This window comes from Gadus macrocephalus, chromosome 11 (assembly GCF_031168955.1).
Source record: "Gadus macrocephalus chromosome 11, ASM3116895v1".
NCBI lineage: Eukaryota > Metazoa > Chordata > Actinopteri > Gadiformes > Gadidae > Gadus > Gadus macrocephalus.
In genome coordinates this window covers 2,308,671-2,334,862 of record NC_082392.1, presented here as the reverse complement: position 1 = coordinate 2,334,862, position 26,192 = coordinate 2,308,671, and the positions used below count along the sequence as shown (strand labels likewise).

At 48.1% G+C, this 26,192-nt stretch overlaps 2 protein-coding genes and 1 long non-coding RNA gene across 10 annotated transcripts; 2 read left to right on the top strand and 1 right to left on the bottom strand.

Annotated features, from left to right (window-relative positions):
* Positions 1–39: 39 nt before the first annotated feature.
* araf (A-Raf proto-oncogene, serine/threonine kinase) lies at positions 40–21,546 on the top strand. 8 transcript variants are annotated; one of them, XM_060064365.1, is made up of 16 exons: positions 40–130; positions 1,819–2,031; positions 3,460–3,563; positions 4,270–4,372; positions 4,829–4,983; positions 6,014–6,115; positions 7,049–7,193; positions 8,030–8,057; positions 8,148–8,278; positions 8,952–9,253; positions 10,169–10,345; positions 13,052–13,098; positions 13,678–13,796; positions 14,675–14,806; positions 15,498–15,632; positions 16,944–21,546. In XM_060064365.1, exons 2-16 carry the CDS (start codon positions 1,921–1,923, stop codon positions 17,082–17,084), a joined length of 1,932 nt encoding a protein of 643 aa, XP_059920348.1. In that variant the 5' UTR covers positions 40–130; positions 1,819–1,920; the 3' UTR covers positions 17,085–21,546. The 8 variants fall into 8 exon arrangements, with proteins under 8 accessions (XP_059920348.1, XP_059920346.1, XP_059920351.1 ...); XM_060064363.1 differs by having other exon boundaries at positions 58–130; positions 1,808–2,031; XM_060064368.1 differs by lacking the exons at positions 40–130; positions 16,944–21,546 and adding exons at positions 143–914; positions 16,662–16,848 and having other exon boundaries at positions 1,808–2,031.
* LOC132467219 (leukocyte surface antigen CD53-like) lies at positions 21,363–26,056 on the bottom strand. The gene is made up of 8 exons (XM_060064387.1): positions 25,911–26,056; positions 24,623–24,704; positions 23,905–24,090; positions 23,464–23,538; positions 22,728–22,835; positions 22,354–22,464; positions 21,978–22,061; positions 21,363–21,670 (listed from the first exon to the last, which is right to left on the bottom strand). The coding sequence occupies exons 1-8, from the start codon at positions 26,012–26,014 to the stop codon at positions 21,599–21,601; spliced, it is 822 nt and encodes a 273-aa protein (XP_059920370.1). The 5' UTR covers positions 26,015–26,056; the 3' UTR covers positions 21,363–21,598.
* On the top strand, positions 22,835–24,090 carry LOC132467220 (uncharacterized). The gene is made up of 3 exons (XR_009527969.1): positions 22,835–23,195; positions 23,229–23,294; positions 23,328–24,090. It is a non-coding gene; the product is annotated as an uncharacterized LOC132467220 (long non-coding RNA).
* Positions 26,057–26,192: the final 136 nt, after the last annotated feature.

Sequence of the window (26,192 nt, the reverse complement as noted above, 5' to 3'; positions counted from 1 at the left end):
TGGTGACTCTGGGCGTGGCGTCGAGGGGTCATCCAATCAGGAGGCGGCATCGCGGAGGTTTTCCGTTTTCCCAGAAATTCTCGACGAGATCCGATTTTGAGATTGAGAGCTTTCAAGATGGCTGCCCCAGGTAAGAGTTTCAGCTCCACTCAAACCGGATAAAACACTTCGTTTTCGGGGGTTTCATCTTGCGACGAAACAACCACAGAAACGGCAAACTCGTAATCTACCCGGACGAACTGCACGTTATTCGCATCCGCTCCGACTAAGTCATGGAAATAAGTTGACAAAGCCGACGCGGGTCGGTCCGCCACCACCACAGTCATTAGTCGCGTTAGCTCGCTAGCACTGGCGTGCATCGCCGAGCTTGAGCTACCGCGGTTAGCCCGTTAGCGTTAGCCTCGCTTAGCTTAGCATCCGAGGTTATGCTATTGCGGTTTGCCCGTCAGCGTTAGCCTCGCTTAGCTTAGCATCCGATCTTAAGCTACTGTGGTTAGCCCACTAGCGTTAATTTAGTTTAGCTTAGCATGGCTACGTGCTAATCCCGGTCCCGTGCGGAGCGGGGTGGCGCGTCAGACGTCAGGATCAGTCAACATCGGGGCTTTATGATGGAGCGCTGCCTACCACGGTTGACTCTCGGGGAGACCGGGCGGCGGAGTGGGGAGACGACCGCAGTAGGGAGCGCTCCTTCCTAAAGCCTCCCATCATTACGACATGTCAGATCAGAACCCCCGATGCTAAGCTACACTGTTATCGTCGTTCTGATTGAAGGCAGACTTATTAATTTGCTGTAGCTCTGTCCTGCCCTCCCTGAAGTGCTTTTGTGTGAGGGGCCTTTTTGAACTTTTTGAATCACTTTTTAATGACTTTTTAACCATTGACATCGTCTGTGTGTTTCACCCTGAAGTTCTGAGGTGTGTGTGAGTTTAAATACAGCGTTTTATTTGGTCCACTGTACGGGTCTAGACGCGATGGTTTTGATTGGAGTCAGAAAATGTTTCAGTGTTTGTTTAATGTGTTTTTATTGGGATGCTGCGGCATCATCAAGTGTCAAACGGCTGACCGCCTTCCTGTCATTTTTTAATGTACGGTAGAGATGCAGTGACAGCCGTGTTTTGCTGATGTGTACCCTACCCATGAGGTTTGGCTGACTTCAGCTCAATCCGCTGCGACTATCGAGTTGAACATGGCTCGGTCATACATTGCACATGGATTATACATTTTCGACGTGTGGCGTATCATACATGTGCAAAGATGTTGAGCATTTGTTTACATTTCTACATGTACCATTACGGTAAAAAAAAAAGAGAGGCCATATAAAGAACTTGAGTTTAGTGCTTGTTATTTAGTGCTTTGTTAGTTAGTTAGTTAGTTAGTTAGTTATTAAAGTGATATGTTTGTGGTGTATAGTATAACAATGACGGTTAGTATAGTAAATGTAGTGCTTGATTGCAGTCACTAAAAGTGACTAACGAAAGTGCCGTATTTTGAGAAGAAGGGATGGGAGAAGTTATGCAGGTGTACACACAACACCAAGTAGGCCTTTCTGTCATTTCCATTTCCATTTATTGCATTTAGTAGGGGCTTTTATCCAGAGCGACTTACAATACATACATTTTTCAGAAGAAAGAGAAACACCAATTTTTCAATGTCTGTACAATAAGGATGTTCATAGTTACAATCGCTAGGTTATTTAACCCATTCCTCATATACAACAGATATCCAGGATAAGACGCTGTCCACACGTGTTTGTCTAGGGCAGCCCTTTACAGTTGGGTTACAGTTCAGTCGTCACGCGTAACGGTAGCATGTTGTTAGGTTCCAGGTGAATCCTCCTCTCTCGATCCCGGATCCCAAGTGCATGAAGCCCCCTGGAGGTTGACGAGTCACAGTGTCCCCCGCTCCTCCCCGCCAAGCACCATGTCCTCCACCTCCTCCTCGTGCTCCTCCTCGGGGGAAACCAGTCCAGAGGATGCTCCGCGAGGTGGGGGCACCATCAGGGTCTTCCTGCCCAACAAACAGAGGACTGTGGTGAGCTGTTTTACTGGTTCAGCGCTAGCTACTTAAAATACCTTTCTCCTCAACCGGTGGAGTGGGTAGGGCTGCTTGATTATGGGAAAAATCATAATCATGATTATTGGGGTCAATATTGAAATCCTTGAGAAATTATTTTTGAGTTTGAAAACATGATGTATTTTCTCAGCATCTCTGATTTTTTTTTTTTAAAACAGAACTTTGAAGTTTCGCCTTAAAAAAATACACAAAATGGTCAAAAAGAAAATGTTCCAATTTTAACGCTCAAGTACTAGTTACTTAAAATCACTTTCACCACAACCAGAGGACTCAGAGGCAAATACAGCGTTTTACTGGTTAATTACTAGCTACTTAAAATTGACATTTCCCTCCACCAGAGGACTTAGACTAGGCAAATACCGATTTTTACTGTTTAGGTACTAGTTACTTGACATCCCTTTCCCCACAACCAGAGGAATGTGGTGAGATGCAAACACAATTCAGCCTTTTACTGGTCAAGTTATACTTACTTAACATTTTCCAAGGACTGAGGTGCAAATGCAGCCTTTTAACGGTTAAGTAATAGTTACTTTATACCGTTTTGGATAGCTTTAACTCAAAGCAACCTGAAACGATTTGTATCTACTAGATTTATGTCGTGGCGTTGCAGGTTGGATAGCTTGCTCTTGGATGCCTACAGGCAGACAGAGTACATTGCTTTATGAACCCGGTAACCCTTAAAGACAATCTCGCTGGGCACCACCCTGTTCAGCGGATGCTCTTATCCAAGGACGCAAGTCATTCATGAGCAAGTAGGGGAACTGACCCGGCTCCACCTAGCTGCAGCTACCCTAGTAGTGGTCGGATCTGCTTTTTGACTCTGTGATGGCTCATCTAGAATGATTACCCCTGTGAATGGGTTAATTTTCTCCGGCACAACACTCATTTGTAAGTGTTATTGCCTTCATCAGGCCTGTTATATTTCACAGCCTGGTAATGAGTAAGCGATTGCACAGTCGGTGCCATGTGCCAACAGCTGGGGCCTGTTGCTTCCAGCTCTTGTTATGCGTTGGATTCCTCGGTGCAACATGGCCCAGGTCCTTAAGCTATAATATCTCCAGACACATGAACTTGTTTTTCTTCTTTTGATGGGGTTTATTCTCAGTTTTTTTTGTTCGAAATGAATGTCGTAATATTCATTTCTTTCAGTCTCGGTTGTATCAGTAGCCGACACCAATAAAACAGTTTCTGAAATCGATGTTAGTACATCAACCGGTTACAAAACAACATAGACAAATCGGGAGCAAAGCCTTTTTAAATCGCCGACAAGAGCGAGACGAGGGAGCCCACTGAACAGTCTAGCGTTGTGCACGTCCATGTGGCTCTCACCGTCCCCTGGAGGACGGCCCCGTTGACGCCCTTCCCCCCCCCACCCCCCTGCTGTAGGTCACCGTCCGGCCCGGTCAGACGGTGTACGACAGCCTGGACAAAGCCCTGAGGATGAGGGGTCTGACGCAGGACTGCTGCGCTGTGTTCCGCCTCCTGGAAGGGTAAGAGATCGCATCACCCTCGGCACGGTCTTCACCCACTGCGCAGTGATCTCAGGGCCGCATTCCACATCGCCTACTGTCAGGCCCGGCCGCCGGCCGCCGACGTGAGCGGCCGGGCGTTGGAATGGGGCCGCGGCGGAGATCAGGAGCATGATAGCATGGACTAGATATGAGACATGGGTCGCATTAAAACTACACGCGTGCGCACACACGCACCGTCAAGACACGCGTATTAATTACGTTCCAATAGAAATGAAAGTCCAGTGTTTTTGTGTTTAAAGTAATATTAATTACTGCTTGCATATTTTTTACTGTCTGTGAATTCTCTTCAACTTAATGTGTTGTGTGTGTGTTTGTCTATTCAATCTTATTTTGGGGTATTTCTTGTTTATGATACATTTTTGCATATATTTCTTATTGAGATATCTGGTATCTCAATTAGAACAAATTTAAAAGCATTTAATTTCGATTGATTTAGGTACCATCCAGCATTATAATTTATTATAGTGTTCTATTATTTATTTGATAGAAATTGCACGGACATGGGTTAAACGCACACTTATAGAACAGCTTGGAATGCATCCTAATGAAGCGGTCAACTGTTGGACGTTGAAGGGAATTGCTTCCTCTTGAAGCACGTTGTAGTGTGAAACCATAAGAGCACGTAGGAGCCGTGACTCACGGCCCTCTGTGCTCTGTCTGCCAGGCGGAAGAGGCTGACGGAGTGGGACACGGACATCACTCCCCTGGTCGGAGAGGAGCTGCTGGTGGAGGTGCTTGACGACGTGCCCCTCACCATGCACAACTTCGTAAGTCGTCCCTGTTAACCCCGCGAACACCCCCCTCAGTGGCCAAACGGCGGCAGCAAGCCACAGCCCTTTGACGTGTGTCACCTGGGGAGGCCGGTGGCTCAGGAGGTAGAGCGGCTTGGCCGGTACCCGGAAGGTTGCCGGTTCGATCCCCGGCTCCTCCTAACTGAGTGTCGAGGCTTCTCTGAGCAAGACGCCTCCCGCTAACTGCTCCCGACGAACTGGCCGTCGCCTGTCGGGGTTGACTCCGTCGTCGCTGTGTGAACGTGTGGATGCCCGGCAATGTTGTAAAGAGCTTTGAGTGGCCACTGAATGATGAATGATAAAATCCCAAACCAGATGAGAACATGGTGTCGTTGTTGTGAAGCGTGAGTCCATCTTGACAAGCGTTCTTGTTTGTTTTTTAAGCTCCATCCTAAATGCCTTTCGTGCTCTTTCTCACCTCAAACACTCCAGGTCCGCAAGACCTTCTTCAAGTTGGCCTACTGTGACTTCTGCCACAAGTTCCTCTTCAACGGCTTCAGGTGCCAGACCTGTGGCTACAAGTTCCACCAGCACTGCAGCAGCAAGGTGCCCACGGTGTGCCTGGACATGGACACCATCACCAAGAGGTAGGACGCCGGGGCGTGCTCACCAGGGCTCACCAATGTTCACCAGGGCTCACCAATGTTCACCAGGGCTCACCAATGTTCACCAGGGCTCACCAGGGCTCACCAGTGCTCACCAGTGCCCACCAGTGCTCACCAGTGCCCAACCGTGATCACCAATGTTCACCAGGGCTCACCAATGTTCACCAATGTTCACCAGGGCTCACCAGGGCTCACCAGTGCCCACCAGTGCTCACCAGTGCCCAACCGTGATCACCAGGGCTCACCAGGGCTCACCAGGGAGACGACAGGGACCGCACCATATCACCGCAGTCTTTGAAATACTGATACGATATGTTTTGTGATTCTGTAAATGTTGCGATACAAGATTAGATATTTTCTGTGATTGGAGTTGGGACGTCAGTGTCCACCGTTGATCTCTTAATGAACGTGGCCGAACAGAACGGAGCTTAGTTGATTAAAATGGACCATAGGAAAATACATTAAACCCCCCCCACTGTGGTACAGTACCATGTATTTTCTTCCTTGCTCAATAAATAATAATATATCGGCTCACCTGGTCAGCCCTAGTGACACCATTGGAGGCATCGAGCTTACCATACGACGCGCTCTGGGTTTGTTTGTTCAGGAGCCTGTGGGACAGCCACACCAGATACTCTATACACCGAACGGGTTTAGGATGAGGAAATCGCTTCGATGATCCATTTTTTAGGATTTAATTCTTTCATGTTTTCACTTGTTTTATTGGAAGGTTAATCCAAAAGAATTGCGGTATAATTTTAACGCCACACACTTTGATCACTTTCCAATAAGCAGATCCACGGTGCGACTAACACTGCATCTGCTGCACATTAGGGAAGGAATACGGTTTTGCTTTTGCACAGGAAAACATGCAAGGACCTATCTGGTTGACCGTCTGAAATGTGAGCAGCCTTCGCTCCGCGGCCCGCTCACCTCATCGTCAGTCCCTCCCCGATCCGACTGTTTTGTTCTGATCTCTGTGTTGTGTGTGTTCTCATCTGTCCGTGTGCAGGTTTCCGACTAATGCCTGTTCAGACGAATACCCACAGATATCCATACTGCCAGATAGCTCCATATCACAGGGCGACCTAGCCTTAACCCCAGACCCAGCTGGGTAAGACCTCCCCGCCCCGCCCACCCACGACTGCTCGGGTCTACCCGCTTGTATCGGACACTAGCGTTAGCCACATGCACACCGTAGACGCACATGTGTAACGGTCAGCTCTCTGTAGTTCCGATAATGTAGCCTAGACTGGACACACTTTAGTCACTCTAGACACTTCTGCATAGTGGTCACTAGGGCTGAACGATTAAACAAATTCAAAATTGAAATCGCGATGAAATAGAATACAGTACGCAAATCGCAAAGGCTGCGATTAAAAAAAACAAAAAACAAAACAAAGAATGTGATTTGTTACCGCTACTGACTGGAAATCAGTACGATTTATTTAATTTTCATCTTACAATTCAACAGTTGAATAAAGACGTTTATAATATAAATTCATCTCAGTACATCGGCCTGGCCTAAAGGAAAGAGCAGTTTTTATGTTGACTGCTTCCAATGTTGTGTTGGTCATACTAAAGATTGATTTATTTCTTTTTTTAGTGGATAATACACAACATAAGGAACTTAATCAATTATAAAAATCGCACATTAAATCGCAATCGGAATATTGGTAAAAAAAATCGCAATTAGATTATTTCCCCAAATCGTTCAGCCCTAGTGGTCACCCATGTATAGTTCAATAGCGTGGAATAGACGATCAATATAGATGTCAATAACGTCTGTCAACAAGGTCTACCTTAGCCGTCAATGTTTACATTTTTTTACGTGTCAATTCTTTCACTACAAACTGTGTTTTGAATAGATACGGTTTACTGAGCATCTTTTTATGATATACATGCTTCCTCGTTTTTGCTCCTGTTTGATTTGTGTGATTCGTTTTTACGGCGGTCCTCTTTATTCCGTGTGGGGCTGAGGGCTCTGTCCCGGGTCCCAGAGGTGGATCAGCTCGCTCACGGCTGCCCCCCTGTCTCTGTGCTCCAGGATGGACCTGCTGTCCCCCACCTCGGCCTTCCCCTTCCCCACGCCGGGGGTCGAGGGACAGTCACTCCAGCGCCACCGCTCCACCTCCACGCCCAACGTCCATATTATCAGCACCGTGGGCCCCGCCGGGGTCAGCATCATAGAGGTAGGTCCACCTGACCCCTGACCCTAACCTGTTGGGGCTAGCATTATCGTTATGTCACCTTGACCCCTGACCCTAACCTGTTGGGGCTAGCATCATCGTTAGGTCACCTTGACCCCTGACCCTAACCTGTCAGGCTAGCATAGAGGTAGGTCACCTTGACCCCTGACCCTAACCTATGACCCCGGTCTCTACCTGTTGGGGCTAGCATCATAGTTGGGTCACCTTGACCCCTGACGCTAATCTGTCGGGCTAGCATTATAGAGGTAGGTCGACCTGACCCTAACCTATGACCACTGACCCTTACCTGTCCGGCTAGCATAATAGAGGTAGGTTACCCTGACCCTAACCTATGACCCCTGACTCTAACCTGGGGCAGGGTCAGCATCATAGAGGTAGGTTACCCTGACTCCTGTGGGGTGTGGCCCCCCTGTTAAGGCATATGGGGTTGCAGGAGAAGGCTGACCTAAGCGATTCATAATTGATGATCCACTTTAGCAGAGGACCAATTTTATGTTCACGGCCTCAAAGACGTCCTGTATGGTTAGGAACTGACTGCCTAATGGTTCATAAACAACTTAGTGTGCATTAGAGCGGTGCAATCACGTTCACCGGGATATGGATATCACCGGCAGTATCGAATACGGAATCTAATGTAAATATCGGAAAATATAAAGGAAGAATAACCGATCAGCATAAAATATGAAATGTGAACCATCCAGTCAGTTCTGATTCATCGCCAGTACTGCCATGCATCACTGAGGGGAAACCCAGCTCCAGCTCGGTGTCCGGGTCCCCCGTCCGTATCACTCACGTTGTCCTTCTGCCTTCTCTTTCAGGGAGCACTGAAGTCCTTCAACACATCAGGTAAGGCCTTTAGGTCCGCAGAACCAAACCCCGTGTCCGCCCGGTGGGGCCTCGCCGTAGACTCACTGTCCTCTGTCTCCCGTCGCTTAGGCCCGGAACCCTCGCCGAAACCCTCCACGAGCCCCCCCTCGTCGCTGGGCTCTCCCGGCAGGAGGCCCCCCAAGTCCCCCTCGGAACACAAGGAGCGCAAGCCCTCCTCCTCCGACGGCACGAAGAAAGTGGTGGGTGTCTGCTCGGGGGGGGGGGGGTCTGGGGTTCACCTCCTGCTTCGGGGACACGCCTGGTTCTGCGCCAGGCAGAGAGCTATAAACAAAGCGGGAGTAGCTATAAACAAAGCTCAAGTGCTCCACTCTGAACTGTTCTGACTGGTCCGAGAGCCACTCAGACCAGTTCTGAGTGGAACTGGTCTGAGAGCCGCTCAGACCAGTTCCACTCAGAACTGGTCTGAGTGGCTGAAGGTTAATCTAAATCAGGGGTCACCAACACAGTGGCGCCCGCAAGGACCACATGAGGCGCCCGCAGGCCTGTTAAAAAAACAGCACTACTCATTCTTGAACAACTCTTTCCCACTTTTTTAAGTCATTGTTGATAACAATAAGCGTCTTAGAGTACCATATTATATATATACTATATACATTTTATTTATTATTATTATAATTATTGTGAGAAATCAGTAACATGATCAGTTTCTTCACATAGATGAGTATCATTAATCATCAATAGTAATATATAACTAAAGGCAAACTGAGCAAATTTGTTATTTCAGAAGAGTGTATAGAACTGGGTGCCCTTCGTATGACTCAGTACCCATGAAGTAGCTCTCGGGTTCAAAAAGGTTGGTGACCCCTGATCTAAATGGATGTTTATAGGTTTTGTAAATATCATCTTTTATAGGCTGTAGTGCAAACGAAAGAAAGTCTTGCTGTGACACGTCGGGGAAGAGGAGGGTGTTCCGCAGAGTTTGGTTGCAAGTGTTTTGTACCTCGTCCCCAGCACCGCGGGGGGTACAGAGACTCCACCTACTACTGGGAGGTGCACTCCAGGGAGGTGACCATGCTGAAGAGGATCGGCTCCGGCTCCTTCGGGACCGTGTTCCGGGGCAAGTGGCACGGCGACGTGGCCGTCAAGATCCTCAAGGTCACGGAGCCCACCCCAGAGCAGCTGCAGGCCTTCAAGAACGAGATGCAGGTCCTCAGGTGAGCTCCGAGAGAGGGCGAGATCGCTCCCTCCCTCCCCATCTCACCAGCAGACCCTTTTTTGATTGATTTTATTTTTGGTGTAACCATAGGCCATGATAGTCTGGTTGTTTTGGACACAGAGCAGGGAGGTTCCAGGTAGTATTGCCCATAGTCTACCTGCAGGCATCCGTGGGCAGGATTCCCCTAACCAATGTCCTCTCCTCCTCCTCCTCCTCCTCCTCCTCCTCCCTTCCTGCTCCTCCTCCTCCTCCCCCCCTCCTCCCCCTCATGTTCCTCCTCCACCTCCTCTCCTCCTCCTCTTCCTCTTCCTCCTCCCTTCCTGCTCCTCCTCCTCCCCCCCTCCTCCCCCTCCTGTTCCTCCTCCACCTCCTCTCCTCCTCCTCCTCCTCCTCCTCCTCCTCCTCCTCCTCCTCCTCCCTTCCTGCTCCTCTTCCTCCTCCTCCCCCCCTCCTCCCCCTCCTGTTCCTCCTCCACCTCCTCTCTTCCTCCTCTTCCTCCTCCTCCTCCCTTCCTGCTCCTCCTCCTCCTCCCCCCCTCCTCCCCCTCCTGTTCCTCCTCCACCTCCTCTCTTCCTCCTCTTCCTCCTCCCTTCCTGCTCCTCCTCCTCCCCCCCTCCTCCCCCTCCTGTTCCTCCTCCACCTCCTCTCCTCCTCCTCCTCTTCCTCTTCCTCCTCCCTTCCTGCTCCTCCTCCTCCCCCCCTCCTCCCCCTCCTGTTCCTCCTCCACCTCCTCTCCTCCTCCTCCTCTTCCTCTTCCTCTTCCTCCTCCACCTCCTGTTCCTCCTCCTCCTCTTCCTCTTCCTCTTCCTCTTCCTCCTCCCTTCCTGCTCCTCCTCCTCCCCCCCCTCCTGCTCCTCCTCCTCCTCCCCCCCCCCCCCCCCCCCCCCCCTCCTCCTCCTCCCGGGGGACACAGGAAGACCCGCCACGTCAACATCCTGCTCTTCATGGGCTACATGACCAAGCCCAACTTCGCCATCATCACCCAGTGGTGCGAGGGCAGCAGCCTGTACCGCCACCTGCACGTCACCGACGCCAAGTTCGGCACCATGCGCCGCATCGACGTGGCCCGGCAGACGGCGCAGGGCATGGAGTGAGTTCCGCCGTCTCCTCACAGGCCTTCCCACAGCCCTCCACAGCTCAGGAGGCCGCCTAAGCAACGCACGGCTGCCGCCTTAAAAGGTCCCGTGGCATGCCACCAGGTGTGGTGTGAGTAGCCGCTACAAGCCGTTTTGGAAATCGGGCCCCTCATGACATCACAGGCGGACGTGTGACGGATAGATGAGCAACGTTTGCTGCAGTCCACTGTGTTGGCTGGTAGACTGATCTATCCAGCACACATCTAGGTGGACACGCACATCACGTCACACACCTGTGATGTCATAAGGGGCAGATTTCCAAAACGGCTTGTAGCGGCTAATCACACCACACCTGGTATGTCATGGGACCTTTAACCTGTTCTGCCCCGGCAGTATTTTGGTTTTTTCGCCTATACACATACCCAAATGGAAAAGCTTATAACACAGTAACCCTAAGTCCTAGATGGATGTATGATACTTCATTTGAAAGCTGACAAGCTCTAGTTTCTGTAGATATGTTTATTTGGCATGTATCATACACACAACCTAAATGACATCAGTTCAAACATGGCTCTAAAGCAATTTTTTTGTCTTCGAAAATAATAGGTCATAATTGAACTACAATAACTAGGATGTGCTTTATGTAAGGCATATGGCAATATGCCAAATACCTTCTACATCATGCCAACTACACCTGGAAGAAATTTTGGAGTTCTAGGCCTACATTTTTGGGAGTTAATGTTTTTATGGTGTGTTGTCACTGGCGGCACAAACCTCTCCAAAATGTCGCCAAATTGTGCCAAATGCATTTACTCACTTCTGTGACACTGGAAACATTACTGAAGCATTTTGGTGACTATAAAACCTTTCTCCATGATTCAAAACATAATTTTTTCACACATTCATTTGATATGGCCATATTGAGATATTGTCATGTGATGAGACACTATCGGATAGTAACCATCATAGAAAAATGACAGAATATACTGGACTGAATTGACCTACAAACACAATGCAATGCACAAATGTCACCAAATATAATGAAGAAATATATAAATGCAATTCAATGGGGTGTTATTTACATAGAAAACAAATAAACACAGATATATGATATTACATACTACACAAATCAACAGGAAATAACTGTACATAAACAGAATGATTGTATTGCTAGCTTGACGCAGTGTTTACGCAGCTTTATATCTCGGCTCATACGTATCACACCTGGACACACCTGGCAGCGTTGGAAAGGTAAACTCATTGGCCCAAGTGATTGATATATCAATAGCCAATACGGTGTCCCTATACTAAAGCCGCGAAACAAAGTAAACAAAGCCCATTGGCCCTTCGAACTGGGAGCGCTCCATCTACTTCACGGGCTGTACCGGGGTGAAAACTGAACAGAAAAAGACGGGGACACTTTTATTTTGTAGCCAGCAAAGTGATGAAAACAAGCATACCCAAGAACTCCATACTGGAGGTAGGGAAAATATCGATACGAGTGCGAACGTCTGGATGTTAGTTGACGAACAAAGTTTGGAGATGGTAAACAAATGGACTTTACACGACGATATTCACAAGCTGGAATAATTTTATGAAAAACCATTTTGATGCTTTTGATCAGTGGATTCTCACGGACAATTGGAATATAAATAATTGAGGAATGGACACAAATTACGGTTCTCAGATTGCTTCAAAGGTAGGGAGTCGCTCTGTTTTTTGGCATTTACGGTTTACCATGCTGGTAAATATCAATGATTGATGGTTTTGTGCTCATGATTTATAGAAAAAACAACCGGATGAATAAATTGTGGAGATTCTACCCTTTCTAACGACGTATAGAATGTCTGTAATGATGAAAGTTGAAGCGGGTTATGTCGCTCCGTAGTGGAAACATATCGTCAACAAACCCAAATCGCCCACCGGTGGGCGATTGGGTCTTAAGAGGTTAAATATGTTGTCCAAAAATAATAATTCATTCAATCTCTGTGTAAAGGTCAGGCTGCATGGCAACAGTCTGTCAGCTTGCATGAAAATAGGCATTATATATACCATAATACTAACTGTACTATGGTACATAATACCATGTTATGTACCATGACCCCCCCGGTCAGACAGCCACCCCCACCACCTTAACTAACACATTTTCTGCGGGAATCCCTGACTTGGATACTTTATTCATTGGGAAGTCCAGGGATCCAGTAGCTCACAAAGTCAGTCTACAGACAGTACAATACAGACCGTACAAGTACAATACAGACGGTAAAACTGACAAACAAATGGACCAACAGGAGAAGTCAATCGCATAAGTCAATAAAAAGTAAGCACTATTGCACACAATTTAAATTTCATATAAAAAGAAGAGACACAGCTAGATATAAATAAAGAAATATTATGCATTTGCACTTTGTCCAGTGTGTGTTGGGGTGGGTTGTGGGGTGAGAGAGAGGGATAGAGAGAGACACACCCCATGGGCAAGGCACTCGTTGCCTGTGTCCACTTAGTTGTTGGATATTGATATCTGATGAGGATGATATTGGAGACCTTGAAAGGGCAAAATTCCAGGTCTTGCGAGTAAATACTTTGAGAGAAGTGGATGTTCTCAGTTCTGGAACAGCAAATAGTCAATAGGCAGCAGCTTTTTGCAATAAGTGCCCTGTATCGTTGACGATATTGGTGTTTCAACTTCCAATTCATGTTTTCTTTGTTTCCTTTTTCAGCTATCTCCACGCGAAGAATATAATCCACCGAGACCTCAAATCAAACAGTATCCTTTCCCTGAGACCCAAAGAACTTGGCCTTGTGTGATCTAAACTGGCCAAGGAGAGCATTGAGCGAGAAAACCATCCCAGCAGCACTTCCATCTTTGTGATGTTGGCAGACGATAGCGGTCTGTTCTGCGACCACTCCTTCTGCATGCATGTTTTCTTTACACCATTGTCCAGGCTTTTTTTACACCATTGTCCAGGCTTATTTCTCACTCTATATACCAGAAGTAATGTTCCTAAACCCACTGCCTACCTAGTCGCCACTGTTCTTAGTATGAAGCGAGGTGAGGCGTTGTTCTGATCGGAACAATGTCTCACATCATCTCATCATCGGTGGTGGGTGTCGTGACACCCACCACCGATGTAATGACGCCAACCGCCGGGGAATGAAGCCTTCTTAATCTGCTTCTACCTTAGTTAGATAGTAGCTTAAAAATGCAATTTGCGCAGAATCATTTCTAGTATTGCTAACTCCGAAGAAAGAACATTTTCCGTGCCACTCGGTTCTCCTGAATCTCCGTCTTTTGAGAGGACTACCCCGGCGTTACTCTGGTCAACTTCCTAAGCTACGGCGCCAGACATCTTCATCCACGAGGGCTGGACGGTGAAGATAGGGGACTTCGGCCTGGCCACGGTCAAGTCTCGGTGGAGCGGGTCGATGCAGGTGGAGCAGCCCAGCGGGTCGATCCTCTGGATGGTACGGCCCCGGGCCTTACATAGACACTCAGCAGACGCTTTTATCCAAAGCCACTTACAATAAACGCCTTTGGCAGAAGAAAGAGGAACAACATTATATCGCTGTCGGTACTGTACGGATGTTCATAGAACCAAGGGCCAAGCACTAACAATCGCTAGGTTGACCCATTCCCCTTATACAACAAAGATAGATAGGATAAGATGCTACACAATGTGATGTACTGTTTTAAAGTGCAAGGACGTACAACGTAAGTGCGTACATTAAGTGCCAGGACCTTTCAAGGATTTGAATTCCTTTTGAATTCCTTCGGCAATTCCTTGATGAGATATTGCGTCTAGGACAGCTGAGACATCTAACTGCATCAGAGCGCATAATAGTAATACTTTTTAACATGTGCACACCTCAGTTTCGAGCCCTGGACACGGATTCACCAAGCCTGTCAACAGTGTCACCCCCTGCCGGCAATGCATTTGTCCATATATCATGAAAGGGGAAATGTTGACATTCTGGACATTCTGGTTCTTGATAAGGGTGTCCTTGTGGCAGCTTCCCGCCAAGCCAGAGGTTAACAAAGGGGAACTAGTTAACGCCAGTTGACAGATGGGGTGGCTAGATAATACAACCTGACGAAACCAAAGTCAAAGTCAAATTATTGAAACTAAACAACATAGGGATTTTCCATCCCACTTTCAAGTCGAAAGTCTTTTTTATAAAGGCTTCATGGGACCAGGGTTAGCACACAAACCTAACGCAAACAGATCATTTAATTTATTACAAAAACTTCCATTTGCTTTCCCTGCCCGCCATAGAAAAAAACAACAACCTTTGACCTTATTACAAAGATCTTTTGACCTTTAACCTGTGACCTTTGCCTCTAGGCTCCTGAGGTGATCCGCATGCAGGACAGCAACCCGTACACGTTCCAGTCCGACGTCTACGGCTACGGCGTGGTTCTGTTTGAGCTGATGTCTGGAACCCTGCCTTACTCCAACATCAACAACAGAGACCAGGTGACCAACCCCGCCCCCCCGCCCCTCCCCTGCCCCTCCCAGTCCACCGGGTCTCCCCGGTACAGTACAGCCCCGGATCACGTCTGATCTCCAAGGGTTTACGGGCTTCCATCTACCGGGGGAGCTACACAGAACCTACTATCTGCAGCCGTTACTCACTGACCAAAGCACACTGGATAGACGCTGTCAGGTGTCAGGAAAAAAAACCACATGTTTAACTTTGACACTTTGCAGTAGAAGGAACTACACAGTGGGTCAAACAGTGGAAACACTCAACTCGGCTTTGATATTTGATCTGCAAAGCCGTGCATGCGGGGGGGGGGGGGGGGACACTGAGTGTACTGAGTGGCACACTCTCGGCACCGTAGTGGACACCAGAGGGATCTCCATGCTAAGTATTTTCTTTTTCAGTGCCAGGAGTTGCAACAAGTGCGTACGTTAAGTGCCAGGGCATTTCATGGACTTTAGAAGCAGCGATTGCTTTATGAGATATCGAGTCTAGGAGAGGTGAGAATTCTGAATGGGGGGGGGGGGAAAAAGCACACAATGGTTGTAAGTAATGACTTGTTTAATGTTTGCCTACACAATGCAAACACATGGACACCTTGAGGACCGCGGCGCAGCCCCCAGAGCAGGTCTCCTCCTGCTGAAGACCCACCTCCTCATGCCCTTGTCCCCCCCCCATCCTCAGATAATCTTCATGGTGGGTCGGGGATACCTGTCGCCCGACATCAGCAAGCTGGGCGCCACCTCCCCCAAGTCCATGAAGAGGCTCATTATCGACTGTCTGAAGTTCAAACGAGACGAGAGGCCCCTGTTCCCACAGGTGACTGGGAACCTTCAACATATGAATGACCTCTCTCTCTCTGTCTCTCTCTCTCTGTTTCAGTCTGTCTCTCTATCTCTGTCTCTGTCTCTGTCTCTCTCTCTCTTTCTCTTCCTCTCTCTCACTCTTCCTCTTTCTCGCTCTCGCTCTCTCTCTCCTCTTAATCCCCTCTCCCTTAACCTCTATGCTGAATTCTTTTGAATGAAAAGCCTGGTTCCCTCATGACGAGACTTGTCCGGGACTGTGTTCTGAAGCGAGCAGCCTGACATGGCTTCTAATGCCAATCATAACGCTTACCTGGTTAACGGTTCACCTTAATACTGTAGTATCACTGCCGTCTGCTTTTCATTCGATGTTGAGAAAATAGGTTTATTTTATGTAATGGCTCTTAATGATAGTAGTGTGGTATTTCATGACATAGGGTTGGTTTATGGTGACGCCCAGATTTGACTCAAGATGAATTATGGTATGCATATTATGCCCTCAAGAGTCTGTCTCGTCCTCCAGAACTAGTTCCATAAATCAGTCTTGAGTTTAACATCTTCGGTCTGAAGGCAGAGGAGCTCAGAGCTGGGTGAACAGGGAGTTCCCCTTCCTTTAGCGTCACGTTGGTTATCTAGTCCTCAGGTTGGCGGGGATCTGAAAGCATGTAACACTGGTCCGGCCGGCGGCCACTGTAAAAATACTTTAATTTAATTATTAAATCCCCTTCTGAAGCGCCATCCACTCGCAAAATTAGTTTTTGTTTTTGGGAGAATATCTCCACAACCAAACGGGGAACAAGGCGTAGCTCCGCCACTACGGTTCCTGGTTTCCGGCCACGGTTCTGGGCAGCGCCACCCCCCCACACGTTCCGCTAGAACCCAGTAGGACAGCTGGACCCCAGGTTCTATAAATGTGTTCCATTAACGTTCTCCGGATCCTGGCGGCCATGGAGCAGGTTCTATGAATGTTTTCAGATGAGTGACGTAGTGAACGTTCTATAAATGTGAATTACATCCGGTGAGTGACGTAGTTAACCTTCTCCAGATCCTGGTGGCGATAGAGCAGGTTCTATCCATGTGTTGTACATCAGATGAGTGACGTAGATCCGATGAGTGACGTAGTTCCGATGAGTGACGTAGATCCGATGAGTGACGTAGATCAGATGAGTGACGTAGTTGATGTTCTATCAATGTGTTTTACATCAGATGAGTGACGTAGATCCGATGAGCGACGCAGATCAGATGAGTGACGTAGTTGTCCTATCAATGTGTTGTAGATCAGTTGAGTGACGTAGATCCGATGAGTGACGTGGTTGCCCTCCCCCAGATCCTGGTGGCGATGGAGCAGGTGCAGGACCTGCTGCCCAAGATCGAGCGCAGCGCGTCGGAGCCTTCGCTGCACCGGGCGGTGCACGCGGAGGACCTCAACCCCGAGCTCTTCAACACCACCCGCTTCATGCCGCTCTGAGTCCTCCCCGTCGGCACCGCCCCCTTCCTCCACCCGCAGAGGGCCGGAGCCCATCCCTTCATCGCTGCACATGGTGATTACCCTGTCCTCCTCCTCCACCACCACCACCACCTCCGTCACGTCAACACCGCCCCCCCGCCCCGACCCCTGACTCGGCCCGCTCTGAAAGAGGGTGGTCGCTTTGAACTTCTCGTTTTGAGTATTTTTTGTTTTGTTCGTTTTCTTTTTTTTCTCGCTCCCATCGAGTCAGCGATGCTCGCCGCCGCCGGTTTCACGAGCGCCGACGCCGGCAGGGTCGCCGTACATACACACTCCGCAGCCCCCCCCCCTCCTCCCCGCGCGGTCGGAGGAATCGAACCGCGTTCCCGCCCAGCTCTGCACTCCACTGAGGGCTCAGCCCGCACACATTCCAGTAACACCAGTACTGGTCCCCTTAATACCAGTACTGGTCCACTTAATACTAGTACTGGTCCACTCTCTCCCCCACCCCTTTTTAAATTCCATCTTCTCCAGAGCTTTCTGAACCGGGACCACCGGGACCAACTTGGGTTTCTCTCTTGAGAAATGTTCTTTCAAAGTAATGGTCCCTTGTTTGTATTTATTGTCCTGTCGCCACGACGCAACGCAGGTAACGCCCGTAGTTAGACGCCGTCTTGGTAACACGTTTAGTAGCTGCTATTGGCCAGTGAGGACAAAACCAAACCAGGATGCCTTGGAACCGGACCGTCTGACTCCAGGGCTGGAGTCGCTGCACTGCCGCGGGACCACACACAGACATGCACACACACACTGTTGTACTGTACCTGCTGGGAAGTCTGGGGCGCGTTAGTGAGCAGTCTTTTGAACACTTTCAACGTTTAGGAACAACCCTTTTGGATGCTTTCACAGAACAGGAGTAGAGGGATTGGGTAATGAGTGGGTTCAGCACAAAATGGTCTTCATCCTCTGCACAGTCAAAGTTATTGCTTTTTAGTTTTTTAAGTTTTCATTGATTTTATCAGGAAAGGGCCTTTTTCTCAACTGGATGACCCTGATAACTCATCATTATAAGGAGCAGATATTGAACCTTTTTAAACGGTTGGTTTAAAAATGTGCAATAACGTTTTGGCTACCTCCTTTTGACCGCAGATGAACATTTTACACAGGCAGAGTAATATATAGACGGATTGCTACTTTTATATCTAATAAAAAAGTATTTAATGCATTTGAAACCTAGTCTGAGGGACTAATACATTCTGAATAAACTAGTACATTCGATACCTTTCTTCCAATATTGTGTAAAGCATGGTTTTCAGGAAGGAACGCGTTGAGAACGAAAGCACACGTGCAGTTCAGGCACGTCAAACTAGGGTCTGAACAGCTTCACCAGTTCTACACAGAGAATCAAACCCAACCTCTTCTTTGAACCCCGTCCGACTGTTAAGGCGGTCCCACGTTGAGGGTCACGCTCCCGGGCCCGCGATACGGACTGCGCTCTGCGGGGGCTCTCGTTCTTCGGTCTAAGCTCAAGTGTCTCCAAAAAGCGGCCTTTCCGAACCTCAGGATGTGGCGGGAGTACAGGACACGCGTCGGAGCACAGCAGCCCTGGAGTGGGGGTGGGGGCTGACCTCTGACCTCTCCCTCTGAGGGGTACGCTGTTCATCGAGGGCTTGGGAGTAACCGTTGTGTCCACATGACTCGTTCCTTAAGACTACGACACAACTAGAGTGTGACGCCTGTTCTAAACCAGACGTTGAAACACGCCCGTTCTGTCCGGCTTAGCGACACACGGAAGACAAACCCACGGTTTTGAACCAGTCCCTCGTTGCAGAGGGATGTTCAATGGGGCTTTCCACCGTGTGGTCTCTGTGCGTGTGGTGGCTCGCTTATCACTTCTCCACTGCTTCGCTGAAGGTCTCGGCGTCTCGTCCTGTTTTGGGTTGTGTTGAGACATTGTACGATTGTTGATTTGGGGCGGGGGGGGGGGGGCGTCAGACTGTTATAAACTAATATAAGCCATATTAACTTTCCTACTAAGGGTTTTAATCAGTCAGATCTGGGGGACGGTTGAGGGTTTCATTTTAAGAGCGCCATGGATCTGCCAGCAGGGCCTTCTTTCACCAGCTTGCGACATGGCATCAGGGGTCTCTGGTGGTTCTTCGAGGACACACTCCCTCCCCCAGCTCCGCTTGAAGACCTCAGAGCCCGGGGCTGAAAGACACCCGTCACTGTAGTCCAGCTGCTGCTGCTAACCACCATAGGGAACCATGCATTCAGGTCACAGCGAATTGCCGTGAAAACACTTTAACTCTGGTCCAATGTGTGTGTGTGTGTGCTGGTAACGCGTTGGTTAGGAGGGTTGCGTGTGTGTGCGTGTTCTGTGAACCTGGCGGGGATTTCTGTTCCTTATCGTACGTACTGTGGGCGCCAAGAGGTCACTGAGATGAGACCAAGATGTCGACATGAGGTGACCACAATGTCAACATGATGTCACCACGATGTGACAAGGATGACACCATGATGTCACCACGATGTGACAAGGATGACACCATGATGTCATCACGATGTCCCCAAGATGAGACCATGATGTTCCCATGTTGTGAAGACTCGATGCTCACTCACCATAGCTCAGAGCTTTTCCTCCTTGTGTTTTTAGCCCTAGAGGAGGTGGATACGGGCTGAGGGGCTGGGCCCCTCACGGCCCGCTATACTCATTCCAGTCATGGGGGGTCCTTGGTCCGGGGTGGAAGGTTTCCCGGGGTCGGGCTCCCCACCTTTCAGTTATTTATTGATGTCTGTGCAAAACATTTTCAATCTGCAATCATGGATCTCTTGAGGTGGATCAATGTTTACTCGAGGGAGAGCGCTCTGCAAAAATGTAAAAGCCATGTTTGGGGAACCGTTTCTTTGTGGCACGGTACTGTCCGGCCCTGCTTGGCTCGAACCCCCGCTCCTCCGGGAACAGGGCTCGTTTGAAACATCTAGGGACGGGTCGGACCTCAGTAGGGACGCTGGTTTTAATAGTCGCTCATACGGTTTTACTATGTGTCTCCCTCACCATCTACCATATATTAAACACAGTAACGGAGATTAACCTAATTTAAAAGGAGGAGACCCAAGGTGGACTTGTGAGGTTGTACGGTGTATAGACTGAGGGCACTGGAGAACCACAGATCTTCACAAACTGACCCCACTCTGAGGTTCTTCAGAAGGACGAGGCTTTTATTGTTCCTGGTTTTAAATTTGTAGTCCCAGGTTAGGGGTGCTTATGGACTACATATCCCATGAAATTATCCTAATCAGTGCTTTCTCATTTTCCCTGAGGGGGACTGCCATTGGCTGAGAGCGCCATGGTGGAGGCTCGCTATAGGTTGAGTTTTGGATGCATTGCCTGCATGTCGGCCCCTCTCCTAAGAGGACGACAGCGTTCTAACACCCTGTCTAGAGGGGATGGACAGGTTGCTACGGTTACTTAAACAATGTCCACCTGAGAAGATGGCCACGCCCCTATCCGATGCCCGAGCTCGCCCCCCCCCCCCCCCCCCTCTTTGAAACGGACCGCAGCACAAAGTATCACGTTCACGGTTTGCTCGTGGACGCCCTGCACGGCGCGGGAATCTCACTCGCAACCCAACGGCTGTCTATTTCAGAGAGGCAAGAGTAGGAGTTATATTGGAATAGGGTTCTTTCTGCATATCTTTTAGGTGAATTGCAATTAACTGTCTATAGTTTTCTGATGTTTCAGGGGTGTTCAGTTTGCAATAAATGGTGTATCCTGCTCTGTACAGTTACTTTTTTAATTAAAATGTACTTGTTTCTATTTTTTTGTGTGACGGTTTCAAGAGAAAAAAAAGAACAATTATTTTAAATGTAAAGGAAATCTTAGTATTTTTTTAGTTTTTTTTTTTTTGTCTTAAAATATTGATGATGCAGGATTCTTTAAATAAAACTGTGGAATACTAAAGATGAGTTTGGTCGTTTCTCCTTCCTTATTTTTCATAAATCCTTTTGCCTTTCCCTCGTCTCTCTAACTAAGCAAAGTGTTTTGAACCTGCGCTGGAACCCCGGCCTGTGGTTTCGGAGCGCTTTGTGGGAAGGAGGAAGTGGTTTCAGTCACAGCCGTGCAGATGAGCCATGTAACCAGCGGCCGGAAACAGCTCGGCATGCATGTGTTGCAGCCATATCGGTTAGTTTGGTGGGTGAACCTTCGAAGAGCCTTTGTTTCTGTGACGGTTGCCTCCCAACTCACCAATGCGCCGCAAGGGGAATGAGGTGTATATAATGACGTCCACACCAACCTTTTGATTAATTATATCTGATATTTATTTGGCTCTTTGATTTTTGTAAGAGGATCATTTGAGACATGTTGCATACTTTTGGTATTGTTTCCAACATAAATACATTTTCTTTGGTTCATTTACAATAAAGATTTTTATGAAAGAAAAACAATGAAGAAATTAAAATATGGTGGTTTGAGAAGACAGGACTGTACAAAAGCACGGATGCCACAGTAAGGGTTGAGTGAGGGTAGGAATCTAGAGCTTGTAGCTGAGCCCAGAGCTGCTGATGTGACAGAACAACGTCATGGCGATGCACATTCCCAGTACCTGTCGGCAAAGATAAGAAATGTTTAACATTTGACTTTCATAATCTGACCAAGATTCAAACCTGTAGTGTTTTCATTGAAAAACACAAGCGCACATTTCTGACTGAGCTGTCTTCATGGGTTAGTAATTGCCACACTGATCTTGGTGAAGTATTTATTTAATAATAGTCGACAGTGGATCGTGTTCATTCCTCAGTGGAAAGGGTTCAACCAACTCCTCAATGTAGTCAGTGCAGCATGGCTATCCTCAGGATATGGGTGTCGGCTGTAGGAGGTCCTAAAAAGTGTGTGTGTGAAGGTCTTCTCACCTCTACGACGCAGAGGACAATAACGGCGATCCCAGTTATGAGGAAGTTATTCTCAAACCATGTCTGCAGTGCTCTCAGACAGCCCTTAAGTGAAAGAAAGACCAAAACGTCATACATATATAATGTATATGCAGTGTTGAAATGGCTGTAACCTGTTGGTCGGACCTTTACATTTGTCCATGTTTTATGAGAGTTTGCTCTGACCACTAATAATGGTTTACAAAGTAGAGTTGTGTAATGTCGGAAAATAACCACAGCATAAGAGGAAGAAGCCTGTCAACAAGCCTGTTTATAAATAACGATGTAGCACAAGATGACACTTATCGGAAACATGACTCATAGCGTGTATCGGGTACAAACTCGATGCTGCCTCCACCTGTTCGTAGAATGGGTCTTTAGGTGAGGGCAGACATGGATCATTCTTGCAGCAGGATTGAGGCACTTGCACGCCCCAGTCCGACGAATTATTGACTCCACAGCAGCGGAACTGAAACACAACAGCACACCACTGCAGTATCTCCTTCTGATAGGCTGACGTTTTAGGAAAGTGACATCTCTGTTTTGACACTTCAATGTACTGTTGACTATCTTAACGGTTTATAGCATGGCATACAGCATAGTACCCAACAGGCCAAATGGATTTTGAAATGGCTTGTAGCGTGAAATAAGAAGCCTTTACCCTTGGGGGGTAGAATGGTGGCTCTGTCTGCTTCAAACTCCTGCACATGTTTTCATCTTGGTTTCTCTCACCGTTTTCTGAACCAGATTCCAGTCGCTTTTCAGATCTGTCTTTGTCGAATTCATTTTTTTTTCATTCTGTAATCCCGTGTTCAGCTCTTTCTCCAGCAAAGTGTCGATCTAAACCACACAGGGACGGAGAGTTATCGAGACCGTGAGCGTACCTGGGATCATCGCTATGGTTACTGGGCTCTTTAACCTGAAGGCAGATTAACAGGGAGATAGACGATAGTAGACTACTACTGGTAGTAGAATAGTAGTAGTAATTATACTGAGACAGAAGGAGGGTTTCACCAAATCGACTAGCCAGGTGTCAAATTAATTAGCCATCTTTATTATGGCCCATGGGGGGGGGGGGGGTGTCTCCTCTTTATAATACACCAATAGGAGGTCTCCTACCTCTTAATCATAGACCAATAGGAGGTCTCCTCTATCAAAGACCAATAGGAGGTCTCCCAGCGCTTAATCATAGACCAATAGGTGGTCTCCTTCCTCTTTATCATAAACCAATAGGTGGTCTCCTTCCTCTTTATCATAGACCAATAGGTGGTCTCCTTCCTCTTTATCATAAACCAATAGGTGGTCTCCTTCCTCTTTATCATAAACCAATAGGTGGTCTCCTTCCTCTTTATCATAGACCAATAGGTCTCTTCCAAACTCATTATAGGCCAATAGGAGGTCTCCTTCCACTTTATCATAGACCAGTAGGTGTATTTTCTTCTTCGTCATTGACCAATGGCTTTCCTACCTCAGACCCGTAGGTCAATAGGAGGCAGGCGACGGTCAACTCCACCAGCATCAGGATCAACAGCAGAATGAAGAACTGAGGGTGGAGGTTCATTAGTACACAACACGGTCTTCCCCTGTTGTTTTCCTGTGCAGTGACATATCCATGTGAATGTGTGCATGAATGGGTGAATGTTAGGCGATATTGTAAATCGGCCTTTGAGAGGCCACTGGTTAGAAAGCGCCACATAGAGTAGGGGATTGCAGTCAGAAGGTAGCTAGTTCTATCCCCGGCTCCGCATCGCTGAGTGGCGAGGTGTCCCCGAGTAAGGCATCTAACCCTAACTGCTCCCGAAGAGCTGTGAATGTGTGTGAATGTGAATGTGAGGCGGTATTGACGGCCTTTGAGAGGCCACTGGTTAGAAGAGCGCTGTATCAGAAGGTGGTCGCTGAGTGAACATACGGTGAGCAGGAAGCAACGGTTCTCTTTCAGCGCGCCGATGAAGCCCAGGAAGGAGACGCAGGTGACGATGATGCCGGACACGAGCAGCAGGTTGGCCGCCGTCAAAAACTGCATGGAGTCGAGCAGCGAGTTCGTCTGATAGCAGGTCAGGTACACCCCGAAGCCAAGCATGATGGCTCCCGAAATCTATGGGACAGCAAAACAAACGCACCGGCTTTATCTGACGGGTGACCTACAAAGACCAAAGGTGCAGAGTCTCACAGGTGTCCCCGGTGGTTTAAGGTGCCCCGGGTTGACCTCCCACTGATTTCGGACTAGGGACATCACAAGTGAGTGTCCGTCTAGAAGATGGCAGATAGACCAACTTGTGGTCTAGGACACGCCCATTTGTGATGTCACCAGTGGGAGTGTCCACCTAGGTGTATGACAGATGGACCAACTTGTGGTCTGTAGGACACGCCCATTTCTGATGTCACAAGTGCGAGTGGGAGTGTCTCTAGAACACGCCCACTTGTGACGTCACCAGTGGGTGCGGGAGCCAGTGGATAGATTTTGAAATGGTGACAACCGTCCCTGTGGGATGCCCTGTTGTTATGCGGTTCCAGCGATAGTTTGCACAAATTTGGATGGTTCTATTTCGTTGGTTAAAGGCCTCCCACCAGTGACCACAACATGCAAGCTGTGTGATTCGTAGATGAAGAGATGTGTGCATACTTACGAAGAAGAGGAAGTTGAATGCGCACATGACGTACTTTAAGCATTTCAGACAGTTCTGAGCCATTTTTAGAATACTTTGTCCGCTCTGAAAAACAAGGAGGGGAGAAAAGCAAATAAACAATACATCGACAGGCTAACACACTCACCCTCATTAAACAGGCCTTCAAAACCAACCTCTTTAAGATTGCTTTCACCACATAACATTTTATTTTGTGTTCCCTTTGTAAGCTGTCTTGAGTATTTAGAAAAGCACTTTATAAATCGAATGTAATATCATTATTATACGCAGTGCTCTTACACTCACTGTTCGGTTGAAAATGAGTTGAATAGCAGTGTTAGGGCCGCGGGCGGAGGTGTTATGTGTGTGAGCGCCTCCCAGGTGCGTGCAGGACCGTGTCACCGTTCACCCCTCAGCAGCCGTCACACACCCACCCACCACCGACCGCACTTCCGCTGTGTACCCCTGGCGTCCCCCCCAGGGCCCCTGTTCGGGCTGCCTGCGTTACTTTAACTACGGCCGGACCCACGCCCTCAAGCCCTGAACTACATCGCCTCTTGGGTCTCACTTCATGGAGGCTAAGGATAGCCCCAACACGGTCTAAACATGGTGGTGGACTTCTTTCTTTTGGAACTAACCTGAGAAGATCAGGTTTTGGTGGCAGTATCCTGTTTCATCACCACTACAGTACATCTTGACACGAAGCCTTTATCCTTTGATCTCAAACGTTCTCCCCTACCTCATCGTCCAGTATTTATATCTTTGATTTTTAACCGGATTCTCATTTATTTTAAGGCAATTGTACTGTTGTTAAGTGTAAATGTTACCTGTATTGAAAAGTTCTATACCGACAGTTATCAGTGTGAACTGCCCTTTGGTGAAGGTTTGAACAGCGTTTGGTTTCACTTCTTGATTTCACTTCTGATGTTGTTTGGTACTATCCCCCTTGTGTCGTCTCTCTGGCCAACATGATGAAGCTTGACATATTGACCCTTAGTTTGACCTTGAAGTTAGGGGGTCTCTCATATGTGTGTGTGTGTGTGGGGGGGGGGGGGGGGGGGGGGGGCAGTGAAGCCCAAAGGGACTCCAACTGTCATCATAGCAAACCATCTCGAACCAGTTAAATGAGATTATCAGTGAACCAGACATTGTTGTTTTTAAGCCCTACGCCACAACAACTACTTCTGCTATTACGACACATTTACCCGACTGCAGAACAATCTCAAAACGTGGTCGACACATCGACGAATCAACGATAATATTCTCAACAAAGATTATGTTTATAGTTTACCTTAAGTCCCCAAGTTGAATCTGTGTCTTTAACGGGTTCTGCTGGCCGACGTCTTTAGCTGACAACCCCGACTGAGAAAGACTCCTGCTGTTTCCTGATGTCATGGCTCTCGGGGAGAGGGCCCACGCCCCCTTGCGCTCTCTCGCGCTCTCATTTCCTCTTATTCTTATATAGCCACAGACAATAAATGTGTCCAGAATTGACATTTTCAACACAAACCAGGCAGAATACTTTGCCTTTCTATTTCGACACCCAACGTCATCACAGATCTCTGGGCCGTGA